The 22,069-nt window shown below is 51.1% G+C and overlaps 1 protein-coding gene across 4 annotated transcripts in view; it reads left to right on the forward strand.

Annotated features, from left to right (window-relative positions):
* Positions 1 to 2,057: 2,057 nt before the first annotated feature.
* The window catches only part of COL17A1 (collagen type XVII alpha 1 chain), a 48,782-nt gene continuing 28,770 nt past the window's right edge, over positions 2,058 to 22,069 (forward strand). The window contains exons 1-12 of one of the 4 annotated variants that reach the window (XM_070057271.1): positions 2,059 to 2,293; positions 5,077 to 5,168; positions 8,554 to 8,616; positions 10,354 to 10,398; positions 11,411 to 11,515; positions 12,501 to 12,632; positions 14,707 to 14,754; positions 15,612 to 15,647; positions 16,625 to 16,672; positions 18,275 to 18,418; positions 19,564 to 19,722; positions 20,272 to 20,343. In XM_070057271.1, the coding sequence (XP_069913372.1) occupies positions 8,565 to 8,616; positions 10,354 to 10,398; positions 11,411 to 11,515; positions 12,501 to 12,632; positions 14,707 to 14,754; positions 15,612 to 15,647; positions 16,625 to 16,672; positions 18,275 to 18,418; positions 19,564 to 19,722; positions 20,272 to 20,343 (841 nt within the window). In that variant the 5' untranslated portion in view covers positions 2,059 to 2,293; positions 5,077 to 5,168; positions 8,554 to 8,564. Of the gene's footprint in view, positions 2,294 to 5,076; positions 5,169 to 8,553; positions 8,617 to 10,353; positions 10,399 to 11,410; positions 11,516 to 12,500; positions 12,633 to 14,706; positions 14,755 to 15,611; positions 15,648 to 16,624; positions 16,673 to 18,274; positions 18,419 to 19,563; positions 19,723 to 20,271; positions 20,344 to 20,995; positions 21,120 to 22,069 lie in introns of those variants that run through there. The other 3 variants (XM_008270477.4, XM_017348540.3, XM_070057272.1) reach the window with 3 other exon arrangements.

Genomic DNA, 22,069 nt, shown 5'->3' on the forward strand with positions numbered 1-22,069 from the left:
AGAGAGAGAGAGGTCTTCCATTCGCTGCTTTATTCCCCAAATGGCTGCAACAGTCAGTGCTGGTCCAGCCCAAAGCCAGGAACCAGGAGCTTCTTCTGGGCCTCCTGTTTTGGGTGCAGGGGCCCAAGGACTCGGGCCATCCTCTGCTGCCTTCTCAGGAGCATCAGCAGGGAACTGAATGGGAAGTGGAGCAGCCGGGACTCGAACCAGCATCTTTATGGGGTACCAGCATCACAGGCAGCAGCTTTACCTCCTAGGCCACAGCACTGGCCCAGTTATCACAGCCTTAATCATGTATTTGTATATAATTGCTAAGGGCTCAGTTGTGTTCCCACAAAATTCATATGTGAAACTCTAACCGTAGGACCTCAGAATGTGACTGCATTGGAGACTGGGCCCTTAATGAGCAGATGAAGTTAAAATGAGGACATTGGGTGAGCCCTAAGCCAATCTGATTTGTGTTCTACAAAAAGGAGATGAGGACCCACAGAGACAGACACCACGGAGAGAGAGGCCACGTGAGGACCCTGCCAGAAGCTGCACATCTGCGAGCCAAGGAGAGAGTTCCTGTGAGAAATCAAACCTGTAGGCACCTTGACCCTAGGCTTCCAGCCTTCAAAACTGTGAGAAAATAAATGTGTGTTGTGTAAGCCGCCCTGGCTGTGGTGCTGAATTACAGCAGCCTGTTCTGTAAACCAATGCATGTTTAAGGCCCAACTCCCTCCACCACTCTGTGAACTTCATAAAGACAGGGAACATGTTGATATCTCACCAGTGAACGCTCAGCACACAGCTCACTGGCTCAGGCAAGATTAATTCGTGAGTGAATGAATGATATAGGGTGTGTCAGTTTTTTGCTAAAAGCTTTTGGGATTCTGGGCTCTTCAGTGCTCCTCTCCTGTGAGATTGACAGCAGACATGTTGAATAAGTATTGATTTGGGAGAAGTAAGTGCTAGGTTCTAGATCACTGGATGGGTTCTGAAATGCATAGCTCTCATGCAGGACGGGGGCAGCTTAAGAGCAAGCACCCCACAGGTGGTCTGCCACCCTTCCAGGCGGTATGAGTGCCCAAGGCAGGGTGAAGGCAGGCTGCATGGACTCCCTGGCACCCTGCAGGATCTTAGGATGACACCACAGCACAGGGAATGCAGACTCGATCATGAGTCTGGGAGGAGAAGCCTGAGTGACTTCCAGGTCCACTCTTCCTATATCTCCAGCACCAACCGCGTCAGACCCTCTGGGGAGCTCTGACGGCCCCATGGGATGAACTTGGAGTCCACACCTGTGCATGGGCATGTGGAGGCTGGGTGGACACCTGGTTTGAAGGACAAGAAGGTCCTCGCCCCTCCCTACAGCATCTCTCCATTACCAGGAGGCCAGACGCTGACAGTCCTCTCATCAACAGGTCACTCCTTGGGGACAGCATCACTGCATCTGCTTACCTCTTTTTTTTAAAAATCAGCCCCTCCCCCACCAGGCGCTCCACAGTTCTCGGCACTGTTTCCTGCAGATGGGCTCGGCCTGGCTAGGGCAAGCATGGGGAAGGAGGACAAAGGCACGTGAAGGGGCTTCATCAAGTTCATGCGAAATGCACATGACGCGACGCGTGGACTTCAAAATAAACTTCGCTTTGACTGCTCTTCTACAAACGGTAAGTACCTTTGTAGACAGAGGAGACTCCGTCTTGAGTATAAACCCTGCTGATTCCATAGCTTTGCTTTGCTCTGGTGCTTCCGCTGCAGGCCCCCCATACGCCCAGATACCCTGAGTCACACAGCCCGGGACCTGAGGACCCCCATGGCTTGGAAGAAGAGGACTAACCGGTGTTGGTGTTGACAGTTCACGGCCCTAGCAGGTGAGGAGCAGCAATCAAAGGAAATTCCCTGGGGACTGGCCTTTTGTTCTCTTTTGCTCCTGGGTCTGTAAATGGTTAATCTGCCTAAGCTGGTAGGAGAAGCTCTCTGGGCTCCTGTGAAGTTTGATTCCTGGAGGCAGATTTTTTTTTTTTTTTTTTTTTTTTGAATACAGCAAGTGTCAGATAATTGGAAGGGTGGAGTAACTCTATAAACCAAGACACGCCTTTGTCAGGACTTGTTGGGAAGCAAAGAGCTGAAAGAAACAAGGGGAAGAGAAAAAGTGAACATTTTTGAAAGATCACTCAGCTTTAACACACCTTGGCTGGATCTGAATAAAAAAGTGGGCGCTGCAAATTGCCCGAAGAAAACATCAGGGGAAGCAAGCGAGAGGGGATTTGTTCACAGGTGTTCGCGATTCCTTCCCAGGCCCAAGCTGGTGAGTAACAGGCGACTGACCTTCCTCCCTGTGCCTGAGCTTTGATTGAAGGTTTACATTTAGAAATTAAATGTTTATGGGAGAAAACAAAGTGAAGTTCTATCTATAGACTTTTTCTATCTTCCATGTTGTAAAATGGCTTGGGTTGCGCTGTGCTGTCTAGAAGATGATGCAGGCTTGTCGTGCATTTCCTCCCTATCTCAGTCTCTCTTGCTGTCTGGCTCTCCGGCTCCCTCGACAGCAGAGGACAGCTCCAAGATGAAGTTCAAGTGCGAGGAAGCGGGGGGCCTCCTCGCAGCAGTCCTGGTGCTGCTGTCAGGTTCAGATTAAACTGGGCAAACATTGCTGTTTATTGTGCGATAAAATCCCTGCTGTCCTGAATCCAGAGGAAAGTACACTCTTTCACATGGTGTGATTAAGTCCAGGAACTTCCTAGGGTCAAGCTGTTGGAGGAAGGCAAGATAAGAAAGTTTTTTCTGTGTGTGAACTCTTAGTGACCAACCTGCTCCCCCTCCAAACCTCTTTGGGGCTGGGGGGGAGGTTGACCCGTCTCGGTGTCCCACTGGACCAGATTAGCTGCTGACAACTAATGGCTCCTCTCCTGGAAGCAGAGACAAAAGCTATGGCACATCACTTCTTTGGAGAGGCGGTAAATCAGCTTGCTACGTCCATAACTCAGAAGGAGGTTTTAAAAAGCGTTCACTTGAAAAGCAAAATAGTTCCCACTCCCCTCTGTGTGTTCTGTCTCTCGGAGCTAAGGCACAGGTCTTGGGCAGAGGCCCAGCCCCTGATGTACGATGCCCTTTGGAGAATCCAGGGGGCTTGCTTTTCAGTCCTGGGCCCTGCACACCCCACGCGAATCTGATCGGAGTTTATGTGGGGACAGTTAAAGGGGACAGTCCTGCTGTGACCTTGCAGACAAGCTTCTTAGGAGGGTGAAACTGATTGGATCTGAGAAAAATTCTACTTCTCAAGAGAGGCCTGTGCTTTCCTGGGTTGGTTCATGTGCCGTCATGAAGGGCAGCAGGACACGACTGTGGAGGAGCCAGTGCCCGTCCTGCTCTCCCTGGCCGTGGACATCGAAGGTGCCACACGTCTCCAGTTGCAAAGCTGCCTCTGGGGTTGCAGAGACAAAAACCTCTGACTTGGCCGGCGCTGCAGCTCAATAGGCTAATCCTACACCTAGCGGCGCCGGCACACCGGGTTCTAGTCCCGGTGGGGGCTCCAGATTCTGTCCCGGTTGCCCCTCTTCCAGGCCAGCTCTCTGCTGTGGCCCGGGAGTGCAGTGGAGGATGGCCCAAGTGCTTGGGCCCTGGCACCCGCATGGGAGACCAGGAGAAGTACCTGGCTCCTGCCATCGGATCAGTGTGGTGCGCCGGCCACAGCGCGCCAACTGTGGTGGCCATTGGAGGGTGAACCAACTGCAAAAGTAAGACCTTTCTGTCTCTCTCTCACTATCCACTCTGCCTGTCAAAAAAAAAAAAAAAAAGAAAGAAAAAAACCCTCTGACTTCCTGCCTGTCAAGCAGCTTTGACATTCTCACTGCAGTTTTGTTTTTAGATTTAAAGTGTAAGAATACCCGTGATTTCTCGGCAAACTACAGGACCCTAAATGTGTTCCTAAAATTAAAAAGAGAGAGGGGGAGACACTTAGCTTCTCCTCTTCTTCTTTGTGTCAAGAACAAAATGTCTCCTTGTCTTCAGAGTGGGAGAAAGTTGGTATGACGGTTTGCTGTCTCTAACAGAAGTTGGTTCTTGTGTGTGTTAGATCACATCATGATTTGAATAGCATCAGGTGAATGTGACAGAGCAAAGTGGAAAGAGAAAGACCTTCTAGCAGTAGAAACCTGGTTTCAGATTGTGTCTTCTTGCACAAGAAAACACTGGGATGGCTTTTACATCCCAAAAAGCGCAGCCAAGCGGCTCTGTGGCTCCGTGCCTGGGCATGTCCTGAGACTCGAGTGGAAGCTAAAACATTGCTTTCGTAGAGGGAGGGAGTAAAATAGTGGCTGCTAAAGACCAGGGAGGTAAGGGGGCAGGAAGGATGGAGGGAGGCAGGATAGGGGGCATAGAAATAGAGCTGGAGAGCAGGACTCAGACCCGGAGCCTGTCAGCACCACTGCACTGCTGATCATTTATTTCATGTTTTATAAAGAACTCGAAGGCAGGTCATAGGCCCCAAACGCTAGGCAATAATAAACATTGAGGGAGATGGAAACGTTAATGGCTCGGATTTATCAGTCCATAGTACTGACTTGGATGGAATTGCCACACTGTAGTCGGAGCACACACAACAGGCATGGGTCAGTTGATGACACACACACGCACACACACACACACACACACACCCTTTTTTTTTTTTTTTTTTAAAGATCTATGGAGGGAAATCAGGATATGGACTTGAGAACTTGAATAGCCTGCTATCCTTAGTTCTAATGAAGTGGCCCAAATGTGCATCAAGTTTAAAGTGAGTCTGTTTTCCAAGCTCCCGTTAAGTAGCGCTCTGGGAAGATGAGGGTTCAGGTGGGCAGAGCCAGGCGTGGCAGGCTCGGGCACGTAGCTGTGCAGGAAACTCTCCTTAACGTGGCTCTTTCAAAAACCATCCACACTTAGAATGTATAAAAGAGAAGAACCGTGAGGCTAGCAGAGGTTCCATGGGATGACCCTAGTCCAGGTTTGTGACTCAACCCATCCTTGTCCCGTTCATAACTCACTGTGAGAAAGCTTCCTGTCACCTCTGGTTTAAAGGAGTCTGTCTCACAGCACATCCCTGCCCCTCCGCAGGTCGCCGTGACTGAGGAGTCTCGGGCCGTGGGGCACACAGCCAGTGAGTGGCTTCAGGCTGAGAAAGAGGCATTCTCCCGTACCCACCAGGGGTAGGTTTTCCCGCGGGTTCCCTCCACAGTGGAACTCCCAGCCCCTGCAGGAGGGCATCTGATTTCCTTTCTTCCTTCCCTCCTTCCCTCCCTTCCTCCCTCCCTCCCTCCCTTCCCTCCTTCCCTCCCTCCCTTCCCTCCTTCCCTCCTTCCCTACTTCCCTCCCTTCCCTTCTTCCCTCCCTCCCTTCCCTTCCCTTCCCTTCCCTCCCTTCCCCTCCCTTCCTTCCTTCCTTCCTTCCTTCCTTCCTTCCTTCCTTCCTTCCTAGGATTATTTTATTTATTTGAAAGAGTTACAGAGAGGTAGAGACAGACAGAAAGAGAGTCTGCCATCCACTGGTTCACTTCCCAAATGACCACAACAGCTGGAACTGGACCAATCCAAAGCCAGGGACCAGGAGCTTCTTCAAGGTCACCCTCATGAGTGCAGGGGTCCAAGCACTTGGGCCATCCTCTGCTGCTTTCCCGGGCACATTAGCAGGGAGTTGGATCAGAAGTGGAGCATCTGGGACTCGAATCGGTACCATATGCGATGCTGGCACTATAGGCCGGGGCTTTAACCCGCTGTGCCACAGCGCCACCCCCAAGGACATCTGATTTCTTAACAGGCTGCTTCCTCAACTTGCAGGGGATGTGTGTTGGCTTTTTGTTACAGATCTAGCCTTGAATATTGGGGTTTAGAGGAAAGATGGAGGGCAGAGAACTGCCTGTTGTTTTTCTGGATATAGAAAGAACAAGCACAACGTGCCAGGTTTAGGACGTGGAGACTGAACTCTTAGCAAACAGAGCTATCATTCATCTGCCTTCATTGCGACAAGTGGAAGAATCCTAGCCTGTCCCAGATTTATAGCCACTAGCCCCAACTTTCACTGAAGAATCAAAACAAGCCGTAACTCGTGGGAAATAAGTGTTCCATGGATTGTTAAAAACGTCCCCTTCGGGATAATATTTTGTATCAATTCAGGTGCAATCCTAGAGAGCTAGTCACCTTTCCCTGAGCACCCAGGTACATTTACTCTCCCCAAATGCCTCCTGGTCCACAGCCAATGACCAATTGGGGAAAATAAAAGGCAGAGAGGAACTGCGGAGGCGCCCACGGCTATTAATGCTCAAACAAAGGCTTTCAAAGAAGGTGTCCCAAGCCCGCCTGGGGTGCATGACATAAGTCGGACAGGTTGTAGCTGGAATGCAGATGCAGTCACAGCCTTGGCCTTGTAAAGAGGCTGGACTCCTCTAGTGTTAAACTGCTAGGGAGCCCCTCCTCCTGGCGCCAGGAAACCTACTCATTCTGTGGCTTCTCAGATCCAGCTAGAATGTTTTCCACGATGCCTCATTCCATGCCTAGAGATGCATTTAAGAAACACGGATGAGCAAGAGACTGGCACAAGACGGTGCCTGTCTTGGTGAATTCCAGCAGACAGTTTTCAGCTGGTCTCATGAGGTCTTGGTTTTCAGCATGGAACCTACTTACAACCACATTATGACCATGTTGCTCCATTGAAAGAGAACTAGAGAAAGTGAAGAATACTATAAACTTATCTTTCACAACTACCTAATGAAGAATGTAACCTGGGATAGATTATGTTCATTATTCCTTCTGATTTTAAAGAAATTAAACCAAAGTGGTATGAGCCCAGGCACTGTATCTGCTGTACTTAATTGCTAAGCCATCCCCAAGGGCACCAAGCAGGAGAGCTCAAACAGCAAAGGACCCCTGGGCAGAAATGGCTTGAATCAGGATTCTAGAATCAAGTTCTAACTGCAACCAAAGGTAAATGAAGAGGAGCAGAAGGTGAGCAGAGGGGAGAGGTCCACAGAGAAAGCCAGAATTCCAGTCCTTCAAGAAGTTGGGCCCAGCCACTATTGCAAAACAGAGCCCAATAGGGCTGGGGATCCTTGCTGTACATTCCTATGTGTTTAAGCCTTGAACCCCATCCCTACCACCATCACCACCACGCCTTGAGGTCAGCCCCACCTCCTATCATCCATGCACAGGGACACAGCAGGTAAGATCTGAATTGGCTGTCCTTTCTAGAATCAGAGTAAGTGAGAAGAGAGAACATAGTTCCATGAGTGTATGTTTTTCTACATATCTGTGGATTTTAAGTTTATTTTCTTGATCAATTTTTTCCTACTTATGTCTACATATAGGAATATGAGAGCCAGTTTTTTATGAAGAGAAACTTCTATCCTTTGAAAGGTGTCAAGTTCCATGAAAGTTTGGCAATCATAATGAATTGTATTCTGATTTAAACCCTTCAAGCACTAGTCTCACATCCAAACTAAACAGCAAAGCATGGTAGTCTCACGTTCCTAGAGTTCCATGTGGGACGCTGAGCAAGAAGGGGATTGATTCATCAGGATGCCTCTGTGGCTAGCCTGGAGGGCCTCCAAAAGCATCCTGCTGCTCCTTGTCCTGCAGGGGATGGGAGTTACACTCAGACGAAGGTCAGGGCCTCCATCTGCTCTGTGAGCCCGTGGGTGCTCACCAGGAAGCAGGCCAGTCAATTAGCTTCTGAAAACTAGGATCCCAGGACAAAGGAATAGATTTCAAAGTGGAACTATGAAATGACTCTGGATTATAACTTACGGCAAGAAATGAGAATGACTCCTGTAAACAAATATGCACGTGGACGAGTTCCCCTACAGATTTCAACTGTAGGAATCAAGTTTTGGTTCACAACTTGAACAATGGCAACCTACACTTACTAAAAGCAATGGTAAGGGGTGGGCATTTGATGCAGTGGTTAAGACTGCACATCCCATGTCAGAATGCCTGGGCGCCTGTCCCAGCTCTCCTTCCAACCCAGCATCCTGCTATTGTACATCCTGAGAGGCACTGACGTAAAATAATATTAAAAATTTAAATAAAATAATAAAGACCTTGATTGAGTTCTAGGCTCTTGGCTCTGACCTGGTCCAGCCCTGGCTAGTATGGGCATTAAGGAAGTGAACCAGCAGATGGAATATCTCTCTCCTTTCAAATGCATTAATAAATAGAAAAAAAAATTTTATTAGACAGGCAGAGTTAGAGAGACAGAGAGAAAGGTCTTCCTTCCGTTGGTTCACCCCCCCAAATGGCCACTAAGGCCAGCACTGCGCCGATCCGAAGCCAGGAGCCGGGTGCTTCCTCCTGGTCTCCCATGAGGGTGCAGGGCCCAGGCACCTGGGCCATCCTCCACTGCCTTCCTGGGCCACAGCAGAGAGCTGGACTGGAAGAGGAGCAACTGGGTCTAGAACCTGGCACCCATATGGGATGCTGTCACCACAGGTGAAGGATTAACCAAATGAGCTACAGCGCCAGCCCCATAAATAGAAATTATTAAAAATAAGTAAATAAAAGCAAGAAACATGACCATTCCTGGTTTCTGACTTTTCCCACACAGGTGGCTATGGGATGGATGTAACCAAGAAAAACAAACGAGAAGGCACGGAAGTCACTGAAAGACGTAAGAGCACCCACTTTTTTTACATTTATAATTATTTCATAGCAAAGGTAATGAAAGTGTTGGAAACAGAATAACGGAGTCGCTCATGAATCTACAGACAAGTTCCCAAGTGGACCTTATTCCTCCCCAGAAGATGACCCTGTTGACTCATAGTCTAACACACTTGTGATTAAAATGTGTCCTGCTTTCTCCTCGAAGGCAAAAATTGCCATTTCAATGTAGTTTTCCTAACCAGCATTTTTAATGAGTGCATAGTATTTTGTTGAATAAGTTCATCACAGTTTGTTTAATCATTTCTCTTTGTAGGTTGATGGGAAAACAAAAATCTGAACATGTACTATCCCAGTGACTGCAGGCCCAAAGATGAAATGACATTAGTGTCATAGTCAAAATCTACACTAAAAATTTAAAAGACACATTTATTTTGTGAAACTGCCCGAATGATAAATTCAGAGACATTTAAACTGTCCCCCTTGCAACTCTAAATTAAGGAACTTTTTCACTTACTCTGTGACTTTCATATATCTTCAATAAAATGTTCTGGCTCCACAGACTTGGAACTTTAGGTTAGGAAATAATTTATTTTTATGTGTCAAGAAATCCCAAAGGTCTATACAATGAGAGGTTTAGCGAAAGCTCAAGGACTGTTATTCAAATCAAGCTGACACTTCACTCTGAAAAACCATTCCTTTTTATGCATTGAATGCTGTTTCATTTATATTCGTGACCCCCAGGCTCCTGCTTGGACAACAAAACTAATTAGGAAACTGTAGTGTAAAGCAGGACAGGAAAGAGAGCAGTGTGGGGTGGGCGGGTGCCAACAGTGCAGCTCCACGTGGCACAGAATGATCCTGCCCTGGCTCCTTCCACTCTGCTCCCCCCTCAGCAACCCTGCCCACACACGGGAAGTCTGCTTCAAAGATCAGCCATCCCAGCCGACAAGCCCAGGGGTAAAGGAGTTGGTGACACTTGTGGTCAGAGCACAAAACTGGCCCTGCTGTGGTCTGGGGACTCTGCCTCTCCTCCTTGCGCTGCCGCAGGGGAAGGGGCGACTCAGGAAGGCAGGAGCTCTTGCTTGTAACTGGCATCCTTGAGAACACCTGAAACTTTTATGGCCTCCATAGACTCCTGATCTCTCAAATCCTGAGAAACTCAGTTATGGGAGTGTGGAGGGAGGAGATGCAAAGGAGCTGGTTCTTCAAGTGTGCCTGGTACTGATTTTACCAAGCACCAAATGTGGGTCACCCAGACCCCTTCCTTCCCACACCTCTCCACGCTCAAGGCTGACCCTAAGGATTTTGGAGTGAATCATGGTGTCCTGAAGCATATCCAGATTCATAGAGCAGTGCTCAGTGACATCAGCCAGGCTGCTGGTCCCAGCTGGACTGGGTAGACATCTGCATGTCCCTTCTTCAAAGTCAGACTCAGAGCCCAAACCAGACCTAATTGTCAAAGGTGCTACGTTAATGCCAAGACAACTCATTTTGAAATCAGTGGGTAACTTATTTTGGTTCCAAAGAAATAGAAAGTAGTTTTCTGATTACACTCAGCTTCATTGTTATTGTTCATATTTTCATGCCCTGTGAAGTGGATACCAAACCTGAAAGCACAAATGCACACAAATCTATGTTGAGCCAACTGTAATATGCCAAGCCTCTGACAGCTGGGGGACCTTGCCAAAATACAGAGATGTTATTACGCCCCACTCGACCTCATCTTTCCTTTGTCTCATTCCAGTTATCACTGAAACAGTGACTACAAGACTTACTTCTTTACCACCAAGTAAGTAGCTCCCTCCATGGCTGCCTTCTCAGTAGGTCACATGTAAGAGCCCACCCCTGTCATCTTGTCCAGATAGCTCACGCTCCCACTGAACAAACCCAAATTACCTGACATTTTTTGGTACCAGCTGTCTAGATGTTAATTTGTGTGTCACAGAGCCTGCCAGGTTAAAGTGTGTAACTCAGTGGTGTACACTTAGTGTAACAGTGTTAGAGTAGTCACAGAGCTGTTGCTGGCGTCTGAGAACATTCCCATCTCTCTCCAAAAAGAAACCTCATGGCCTTAGCCATCATTCCCAGTCTTTCTGCAGGCTCTGGAAACTACAGCCTTTCTCTCTGGGGCTATAGATTTGCCTATTCTGGACAATGGAATCAGAAATCTTATCCAGCCTGAGAGAGGTAGCAGGAAAGGACTCCATCCAGTGAAGCTTCTGTTTGAGTTCACTTCTTCCCAGGCACTCCTGAGGGTTCGTGCGTTCTGCATTAGGCGTCTGAGCCCCAAAGCTACCCCTGCACCTCCCAGGAAAAGCCTGGCTGGCTGGGAATGTGCAGAACCTGCCCATCAGCTGACAAGGTTGGAGCTGCAATGGGCTGCCGATGAGATGCCAGCACCCCAAGCTGTCCCCTGTCCCTCCGACTTGTTTGGCGTGGCCATGTCTGGGCACTGGAGAGGCATTTGGAAAAAGCAAGCCCGACCCCAGTACTGGATGCAAGGAGCTGTGCCTCACTCAGCTGCCCTTTCTAGCTTGAAAATTTTCCAATGAGCATCTGGCTATGCCCTACCCAGAAGTCTTTCCTTCTAAATCCAGCCGAATACTTACCCTAGATATTTGCATCACAAACAATACACAGCAGGCAGCTCTCAGCAGCACCCCATAGCATAGGCAGAAAAGACACCCCAAGCCAAGTGAGTCCTGGTGACAAATGGGAAAGGCTTCCACAGGGCTGGGAGTGAGGGTACCTTCCGACTGGACTCGGCTCTAAAACTCTCACTTCCTTTTTGCTCCTGGCAGAAGGGGGCACCGGCAATGGCTATGCTAAAACAGGCTCTCTCGGTGGAGGGAGCCGGATGGAGAAGCAAAGCCTGATCCATGGCAGCAGCAGCTACATAAACTCAAGTAAGTGGCTCCTGGTACAAAGGTCCGGGAAGAGCAGATGGGCAGGGAGGCCCCACGGGCTGACACATCCCGGCTCAGTGCACGCCAGGGATGATCGCAGCTGCTTGTCACCCATTCCAGATGCCCAAAGAGCTATCTAAATGACACACAGTGCAGGGAGGGAGCAACTTTTAAATTACCAGCATTTGAAGACTCCTTAGAAAAGGATCAATTTTCATTAAGTTCCGAGTAGGAATAACTTTCATTAATTAAGAAAGCTTTCTGGGTAGGTGGCTTTTTACTCACTGAATCACTCCCTCTAAGACCTCTCTTAGAGACGGGTGTGCCAGTTTGAGGGTTTACGATTTGTATTAACAATGAAAGAAACAGAACGGTCGGGTTACTGGGCTAACAGCATCTGCAACCTCATGGCGCACGATTCCAACACAGGCCCAGCGTTCCCAGTGAAACATCCTGGCAAACTCACAACCTCGCAAAACAAGGCAAAACAAACTCAGAAATGAGAAGCACACACGCCTAATTCCTGAAGCCCCTTAGAAAACTGTGAAGGGAAACTGGCAAGTCAGACCCCAGGCCCCAGAAGGGCCAGGCTGATGACTAGGAACTAGGAAGGCGTCACACTTCTCAGTCGACTCGCCAGTCTGTCGAGGCAGGGGTCCAGGAGCAAACACCGGGGCCTCCAGCCAAGCCCCGCTAGCCCTTTCCATTCACGTTCACATGACCATGAACCTGAAGGGCGTCCCTGTCCCCCGGGGAATGCACGGGAGTGAGAAGCAATAGCCAACCCCCCCCCCCACTTCCACTTCCTGGCAGCCCCAGGAATGCCAGGGCAGGCCCTTTCAGCTGCAGCCTCCTCTGCACCCTGGCCCCCAGGAGGGCCCCCTGTCAGTTAGGGGCTGCCTGAGTGTCCTTGGGAAGACCCCTGGGTCCCTGTGCCCTTCTGCCCGGTGCTGGCTCAAGGACTGATGCTTTTCCCTGCTCGCAGGTGGAAGCCTCCGAGGCAGCACCTCCACCTCCAGTTACAGGAGGGCCCACTCGCCTTCCTCCACTCTGCCCAACTCACCAGGCTCCACCTTCGAGAGGAAAAGTCACGGGACCCGCCATGGAGCCTACGAAGGTACCCGTCCCCCACGCGGCCTGAGAGAGCCGTTCTCTTCCCAGCATTTCACGCTGCCCTCCGATGTGGGCGTGGGCATGTTCTTTTCTCTTGCAGGTTCTTGCCTCACACAGAGATAGGAATTCCAGGTAGAGACTAGCGATGTGCAAATAGGAACAGGATTTATTTAACAGTGAGGGTACAAACATACATTCACGCATGAGCGAGGGGCCCTGTAGAGAGAGACACCCATCGTGAGTGGGCCACAGGGTTGCCTGTGAAAGAGAAAATGAGAGCAGTGCATCCAGCATGGTCCATGACAAACAGAAGCCTCACCCCTGTTCTAGGCCTCTTTTAGTGAGGTATGGGTGGTGCCTTAATCAGGCATAAAAATGCAGTGGGATCCTACCAAGCTCCTTGCTCTGGGATGAGACCAGGGCATCCTGGGAAGGTGGCATAGCAAGCCGACAGTTAGGGAGGGACACATTGCAAGACTGTGAGAATTCCAGCTCACCTAAACTTTGACTGGCTCCCTAGTGACACCATTTCACTCTGAAGGGCGACACATTGCCCATCTGGCTTCGCCTGCATCTGCCCCTCACCTTGTCCCCACCCCGCCTTTTTTTTTCACCCTTCTTTACGGACGCATTACTTGAAGATGTTACCATTCATTTACCACTTCATTCATTCAGTCATACATTTCATCACTTTTCCAACTAGACTTTTTTATTTTTTAAGATTTTATTATGTTTATTTTAAAGGCAGAGTTACAGAGAGAAGGAGAGAGAAAGATACAGAGAGAAAGTCTTCTATCCACTGATTCATTCCCCAAATGGCTGCCATTGCCAGGCTGGGGCCAGGCTGAAGCCAGGAGCAAGGAGCTTCTTTCTAGTCTCTCACATGGGTGCAGGAACCCAAGCACCTGTACCATCTTCCATTGCTTTCCCAGGCACACCAGCAGGGAGCTAGATCAGAAGTGGAGCAGCTGGTACTCAAACCACTGCCCACATGGTACAATGGCATCACAAGCCATGCTTAACGTGCCACTCCACAATGACGCCCCCTGCAACTAGTATTTTATTAAATGTCTTCCATGTGTTTAACACTGTGTCGAATGCGTTACATGAATCAGACATAGAACTGGTCTTTAAGGAGCCTGTAATCTAACAGACAAAGATGACAGATTAAAAAAAAATATTGCAGAGTAGGTTATCACTTTCAGCTAAGGAAATCAGGAAAGACTGGGCCTTCACAATGCATAAGAGACTGATACCTAGAGGTAGAGAGTTCCAGTCCAGGCTGGGCAAGCAGCAGCATACAGAGACAGGAAGGAGAACCCAGGGCTGGTACAGGAAGTGGCCTGGTACCCGTGTAGAGAGAGCTGGAGGGAGCCAGATTCAATATGATGCTGGAATAAGAAATTTGGACTCTATTCCAGACACATTGAGAAGGCAGGGATTTTTTTTTCTTTTTTTAGCAAAATAGTCCATCATATTTGAGGTCAGGGTAAGAACTCTGGGAGACACGTGCAGGAGGAACTGGTGAAAGAGAGACTAAACACCAGTACTGAGCTAGGAGGAGAATGCTTTTCCAGGCCTGGGCTGGTAACCTTGGGATAGGAGGGGCTGGCGGTGGAAGACAAATGGTGGGAGGTGGAACTGGCAGGAGTAGCCGTGGCTTAAAAGTCAGAAAGAAACTGAGTCAGCGGCTCCCAGTCAGGTGGGGTTCCTGGTGGTGCTGACAGCTACAGCAGGGACCCCAGGTGGAGGACCCCACATAGACGTTGGTTGTTTTGTCCTGAGATGAAGCTGTTCTCAGTGGCAGGCAGGCAAGCATGCAAGAAGCAAGGAGGGAGGAGAGGGAGGCAAACAGGGCCCCTGCTTTCCCTGGTCAGTACCCTGCGCCTCTGAAGCGATTCTGGACCACAGTGGTGCGTCCAGCTCTGCACCTGAGCCTGGAGCACCAGGAAAGTCCGCTGATGCCCTTCCAGAATCCCAGGGCTGTGGAGACTTGGGCGTGGCAGATACCCCACCCTCTGGGAAGCCCCAGGGGCCGGGCAGCCATCTGTACTCAGTGTTTTATTCCCTCTCTGCAGGGAGCTCCAGTGGCAACTCCTCCCCTGAGTACCCCCGGAAGGAATTCGGTACGTCCTCTCCTGGTTTTCTGCAGAATTGGTGCAAAGAGGCTCTGGGAGAATGCTCCAGTGGCAGGGTGGGAGGAGCGGGGGACTTCGTGGGTTAAATGGAGGCTCCCAAGAGCCTTGACCTCTGCTGACCCATTTTCCGTGTATTCTTTGTCCTCTGATGCATCCAAAGGTACCTTCTCAAAGCACTAATAAATGGCAAAGTATTTGGACAAGGTTCATGCTTGGAGAGATAAACCCCCAGGGCAAAGCTGTATTGTAGGGGTGCTCCCCTCCATCAGACACAGAGACCACTCAGCAAGGAGGAGCAGCAGTTAGAATGCACACGAGCCAAATACCCCAGCACCTTGGTCTAGCGCACTTCAAAGGGGCAGGCTGTAGGCTGAGTGAGACCTTGCTCTGAGCCTTCACTTGGCCCTGTGTCTTTGGTCCCTGTTCTTGGAAGCCCATTCTGCCTATGAACCAGCGACACAATGTCAATTACAGTAGCGATTGCAACTGTGTTTATTTGCTTATGGAGGGAGAACCAGGGTGGTCTCTAAACAAGCATAGAGCAAACTTGGCAGCCTTGGGACTCATTTGATCAGTGTACTCAGCCAGGCCGAGTGGACCACGCGTCGAGCAGGCACTTCAGCTAAGTGAACCCTCAGTGTGCCAGGGCACCACTGAGCATTCTCCGCCCTTTCTCTGCGGGGTCGCTGTTTATTAAAGCATCAGCCATACAGAGAAGCTCCATCCAGATTTAGACATACTATGAAAATAATACCCCCCCAAAATACATCTGCTTCTTTGAAAAAATATTGAACAGACCACCTCAAATACACGCCTAAAATTACTCTTTTTTGTTTGTTTCTCAGCATCTTCTTCAACCAGAGGACGGAGCCAAACACGAGGTGAGTGCTCACGCTGGGTTCAGCTCAACTCCTTCAACAAATGTTCTCTGAGAAACTGCCGCGTGCGCAGGGGGAACAGAATAAATACGGGTGGATGCTGCCCTCAAGGAGCTTAGAATATCCTGGGAAACTTTTGCTCGCTCTGTCGGGATGAGAAGGATAGCTTTGGCCATGATCTCTCAAGCAGGAAGCAGCAGGAGTGAAAACGCATGGTACCGAACCAGCGAAGCTGTCTGGCCTGGGTTCTCCATAGAGACAGCTACCCTGGGGGATTCCTTTCTAGGTTCTGGGTTGACTTGCATTGCCTTTCTGCAAAATCCCATGGGTTTCAAGTTCTTCCAGGGACAAAGGACCCTTTGTAATCTGCTCCCATGGCAGAGAGATGCCACCCTGGGAAAAGCTGCCCTGAAGGGGTCTGTGGGGCTGGGAGGGGCCAGGCTGAGGAAGGCAGACTCCTTCCCAGCTTGGTGATTCTCCACACCAGCCTAGACTTCCTGCAGGCCGTGTGGTCATCAAGAACTGGTGAGTTGGGAACACACCGTGATTTGAGGCTGACAGTTAAAAGAGACCGCTTTTCCATCTGAAGCCAACTAATAAGCTGCCCACTCCCTGCCCTTCCCATTTCTGGAGAGACAAGCACTGTAGGTTTTAGAATTCTAGCACGGCTGAGAAGCCACGGAGGCAGCAGAGAAGTGTGGATCTGGCGTTTAGGAACTGGACCACAGGAAGGGGTGGGTCTGTACTGAGAGTCATGGGCCACCTTGCCCAGCCTGGGACGTGTGCAGCTGGCAGGTGGGGTGCAGAAGAGGGGCCGTCCCTTTTTAAACAGCACCTTTCTTGGTTGTCCTTGGCTTCCTGTTGCCATAACCAGAAATCTCAGGGCGGCCCAAGGACTCCTCTGCCATGCAGAGTTGGGTGTCAGGGACTGGAGTGGCTGCCGCTCCATTCACAGCCTCTCCATCTCTTCCCTTGCACAGAGAGCGAAATTCGAGTTCGACTGCAGAGTGCATCCCCGTCTACCAGATGTAAGTGGTAACTACTTTGCTGAACAGAAAGGATCCAGGAATCCAGGCTAACCGTGTGTGTGTGTGTGTGTGTGTGTATGCACATGCGTGCATACACGTCTGCCCTCAATTACCAAACGTCTGAAAGACTTTCTATGAGTTGAAACCCTCGGCCGGTGCTGTTAGTTCCTGAGCAAGCCATGGCACCTGCTGCTTAGGGGTTCACAGACTCCTGGGAGCCGGCCAGTCAACAGCCCATCCCAGCTCAGTGTGCAGAGGAGCACAGAGGAGAGGCCCCTCGTCGGCCAGAGTGGAGTGCAGCTGCGGGGCACCCCCAGAGGCCTTCCTGGGTTAGGTGTTGCTTAAAGGGAGATGAAGAACAAATCAGAGTTAGGCTCAGAGGATGGAGCCAGCAGGAAACCCCCAAGGCACAGCTCAGTGCAGGGAGTCAGTGGGACAGTTAGGAACAGAGAAGGGCCAGATGTCAGAGTTCACCCCAGCCTCCAGCTATGGGAGTTGTTGGCCTCCTGAAATTCAAGTGGGAAGTTACTTGACCACTTTTTCAAATGAGCCCCACCTTTAGGGCAGGAGCCAAGTACAAGGAGTCAATGAAGGAAAAACTGGGCCAGGGACTCCAGATGCAGAGGCGCAGGGATGAGGAGTGGGTGTCCAGAGAGCTCAGCGCTGGGGGCATGGGATCCAACTTCAGGTCTGACACCCTCCCACCTGAGTCCTTCGAGCCAAGGAGTGCTGAGCCTGGAAAGGATGGTGCTTTCCAGGGGGTGGGGCTGGGAGCTCCCCCAGCACAGACGAGCTGTCTGCACATGTCTGCACGTCTGTCTGCCCTTACATACCAACCTTGCGGGATGTCAGCCTCCTCTCCTGTCTCCCACTTCAGGAGGGGTCAGGGGCTTGCTGTGCTCATTGTCCTAGCTGCAAACAGGACCAGCCAGCCAGACTTGGAAGTAAATGACATGTGAAAGCAGCCTAATGCTTAGGAGTTAGGGCTGCAGACTCCAGCTGATGCTCCTGGGCACACGAGGGTAGGGACCTGACCTCTAAGGCGCCCTGTGCAGGAGGCGCGAGTACTGCTGAACCACTCGTTCCAGGGGGCCTGGCTCTCTAACTGTCCCACACACAGATCTCCCCGCTGGTCCCAGAGGCTGGGCTCTTCCAGCTGCAGCGTCACCCGTGTGGTGTCTTGTGTGTATGTGGGCTAATTAGGAAACCACTCCCGAGGACTCTGACATCCTTTCGAGAAGCTCTGTTCTCCTGGGGATGTTAACATTACAAAGTGCCACATTGTAATTTGCAAAATGCAAATATTTTTAAAAGATTATTTGAAGGGCAGAGTTAGCAGGGAACTGGATCCGTAGTGGAGCAGCCAGGACTCAAACTCTTCCCTGATGTAGGATGCTGACATCACAGTTGGCGGCTTAACCCTCTGTGCCATAATACTGGCCCGGCGAAATGCAAATATTAAAGTGATCATCCCCAATGTTCCGTGTGTGAAGCAGATGCCATTGGCTCTAGTGTTCAGAACGTCTTCAGTGTTCTTCCCACTGCAGCTGGACTCAGGGAGGAATCCTGGGCCTAACCAAAAGGCTGGGGGACTTCCCACAGGGACAGAATTGGATGATGTTAAGCGATTGCTCAAGGGCAGCCGGTCCGCAAGCGCGAGCCCCACTCGGAATTCCTCCAACACACTCCCCATCCCCAAGAAAGGCACCGTGGAGACCAAGATGGTGACAGCCAGCTCCCAGTCAGGTAAGCCCCAGGACCCCACTGGCATGGGGGAGCTGGACAAAGAGGGCGGTTCTCCCCAGCCTGGGAACTCGGAGCACCCTGACAGACCTCCCAGGCTTCACTGGCCACCTCCCAAGCACAAGCACCTGCTCCCTGGGGCAGCATGAGACACGGGCTGTGTCCCACCCCCTCCCGCTGGGCACCCTGCAGCCAGCCGTAAGCCCTGGGGTCTTCACACAGGAGAGTCTTGACAGAGCAACGTGCTCAGGGCATCTTTAGCGTGAGCTTCCTCTGGGCTACACAGCAGGTCCTGGGGAAAGCAACATACAGACCATTGCGGGCACTGCCCTCTGGGGGTGAGGGGTCTGGGGCAGCAGCAAACTGGGAGGCCCCAGTCAAGAAGGATGGGGGTCACTACCCCCTCATCTGTCAAGAGCCTCCGAAGGGTGAGGCAGGGCTGTTTGTGGCAGGGAGGTAAATTAGCAGAGCCTCAGAGGGCTACAAGGGAAGAAGCCTGGTCTGCCATGATATCAAGTGGCTCTCTCAGTCACTCCTGGGGGGAAATCCTGATCTTGCGGCCTTTTCCTAGAAAACCCTTCCTGCCCTGTGTGGCCAGATCCCTCTTGTAGGGTAAACAGAACAGAACAGAACAGGAAAGCCCCTCTCTGCATCTGGCTGGCACCCAGCAGTGTTGAAGGAGGCTGTCGTGGTGCAGCGTGGCCTCTGTGACCCGAGGGCTCCCTCCGGACACACAGCCCGCCATGGCTGCACTTGGGGCTCACCCGCTGCTCCCCCGAGAGCGCTTCCAGGCGTCTCTGAAGGCACAGGAGTCAGCCAAAGGCGAGAGGAGACCACCAGAGGACAGCCCCCCAGGAGGCAGAGAGAGGGCCTTGGAAGGAGAAACGGGTGGGCCTCCAGGCAAACTGGACCTACCTTGAATTTCACCAAGGCCTGCCAAGAACTTCTCACCAGAGGGGCCAGGTCTTCCCCAGCCAGGAGAACTCAGCTGGGAGCAGGACCACCAGCTGCCCCAGGTCGCCCTGGACAGGGATGCAGCTGGGGCTGCAGCCTTCAGTGCTAGAACCGGGAAAGTGCCAGCAAACCCAGCGCCCTCGTGGGGACACCTGGCACCGTCTCTTACTGGGCCTGTGTGCGCCTGTCCCCAGTGTCGGGCGCCTACGACACTACCATCCTGGACACCAACCTCCCCTCCCACATGTGGTCCTCCACGCTGCCTGCGGGGTCCTCCATGGGGACGTATCACAACAACATGACCACGCAGAGCTCTTCCCTCCTCAACACCAACGCCTACTCGGCCGGATCAGGTAGGTAGCAGTGGCATACCCACCTCGCCGCACCTGCGCCGTGCAGCCGAAGGACCCCTTGGGCATTGGCCATCCCCAAGGCTTCCTGTGGGGTCCTTCTGTGCTCAAGCGCTCCTGGAGTTGTGCCAGAACCTCGGTTCAGCTCAGCTGAGAAGCTGCTTCTTCTGGGGTGTTAGAATAGAAACAAATGCATCTGCAGAACTAGTTCCTATCCCTGGAGCAAGTCCCTTCACTGTCTTAGCTTCAGGGTCCTCTCTGTAAAATGAGGTCAGTAACAAGAGAGCCTTTAGCTGGGCCCACTGTCCACTCTGAGTTTGATGGACCCAAGATCACCTGGAGCCCCAGGGATGGACGCCACAGACTAATGTTCAGCTCTCAGCTGCAAGGCAAGAGAACTGGCCATTAAGGTTTTTTTCTGGAAACAAAGAATGTAACAAAATAGAAAACCCTGATCCTGGCATGTCTTCCAGTCTCCCACAGTACCCGAGCCTGTGTCCCTGATCTGGGCTGGGTGTCCCTCTCAAAAGCCCTCCTCTTTCCCCCATGCAGTCTTTGGAGTCCCAAATAACATGGCATCCTGCTCGTCCACCCTGCACCCCGGACTCAGCACCTGCTCCTCAGGTGGGTGTCGCCGCCTTGAGTGGTCGTTTCTAGGCTCTCTGCTTAAAAACTTTAAGAATGCTCTCTCCTGGTGAGGGAAACAGCCCAGTTTGTACAGAAGAAAGCCTGCCTGCCAGGGGTGGCCCTGTGCACTCGGCCCCTCAGAGGCCAAGGCCAAGTGACTGTTTCGATTGTGGAAGGCACAGCACCTGGCCTCGGGACAGGGAAGCAGCAGCGGCTGGGCCTGAGCCCACACTGCCCTGCTGGCTCTCGGCTGGGCCCTTGATTGTCCGCCAGCGTTGAGGAGATGGAAGAAGTGGACTTAGGGTGTTTTCAGGGGGAAAGTTAATTTAGAAGAATCTTATTTCAGATCTTTTTATAAACATAGTAATTCACGGGCATAACTACATTGAGATAACAATGTTCCTGCTTAGCTTCCAATGCAAACATATTACAGAAACATTTATGTACTGTTTCTGCATATGTCATAATTGTACACATGCAAATGAGTTAGCAGCCACATCTTTTTTTTTTAAGATTTATTTATTTTGAAAGTTACACAGACAGTGAAGGAGAGGGAGAGAGAGAGAGAGAGAGAGAGGTCTTGCATCCTCTGGTTCATTCCCCAGATAGTTGCAACAGACAGAGCTGTGCCCATCTGAAGCCAGGAGCACATGGGTGCAGGGCCCAAGGACTCGGGCCATTTGCTACTGCCTTCCCAGGCCATAGCAGAGAGCTGGATCGGAAGTGGAGCAGCTGGGACTTGAACCAATGTCCATATGGGATGCCGGGGCACTGTAAGTGGCAGCTTTACCTGCTATACCACAGCGCTGGCCCAACCTTCCCCCCCCCCCCCGCAAGAAATCAGTCTTCTTCCTGTAATATTGAGACTAGTATATGATATGGGTCATTTTTTAAAAAGATTTATTTTATTTATTTGAAAGGCAAAGTTACAGAGAGAGAGAGAGCTTCCATTCTCTAGTTCAGTCCCCCAAGTGACCACAATGGCCAGGGCTGAACCAGGCCAAAGCCAGGATCCAAGAACTTCATCCAGGTCTCCCATGTGCTTGGCAGGGATACAAACACTTGGACCATCTTCTGCTACTCTGCAGAAGACATTAGCAGGGAGCTGGATTGGAAGTAGAGAGGAAGTAGAGATGCCCATATGGGATGCCAGTGTCTCAGGCCATGGCTTTGCCTGCTGTGTCACAGTGCCAGCCGATACAGATATTTTCAATTTACTTCACTGGCATAACTGCAAGGACACATTTAGCATGGAAATTTCCAATACCCCCAGCTGCCCAGGATTCCACCAAACACAGAGGACCCCACTCCGGGCCCTGTTTGGCTATGAAGCACATGGGGATACCCAGGGATGTCTCCTGGCGGGCAAAAACCCCAGCTGCCCAGGATTCCACCAAACACAGAGGACCCCAGCTCCGGGCCCTGTTTGGCTATGAAGCACATGGGGATACCCAGGGATGTCTCCTGGCGGGCAGATGCTGCCACCTTTGCTAAGTCCTGGCTGAGTGAGGCCCCAGTGAAAGGTGTCCTGATGTCGAATCCGTGACTTGTGCTCCCAATGTGAGATGGGATGGAGTAGCCAGTGAGGAGTGAACGCCCCCACATTCTTCAGAAACAGTGAACTTGGAAATCATAGAGGGGTGGGGGGAGATCTGTGAGTTTGTGTTTACATCAAAAGGGAGTTAGAAGGGAAGCCAGCCTCTGCAGTCCCAATGTGTCCACA

Source organism: Oryctolagus cuniculus, chromosome 15 (genome assembly GCF_964237555.1).
Source record: "Oryctolagus cuniculus chromosome 15, mOryCun1.1, whole genome shotgun sequence".
Taxonomy (NCBI): Eukaryota; Metazoa; Chordata; class Mammalia; order Lagomorpha; family Leporidae; genus Oryctolagus; species Oryctolagus cuniculus.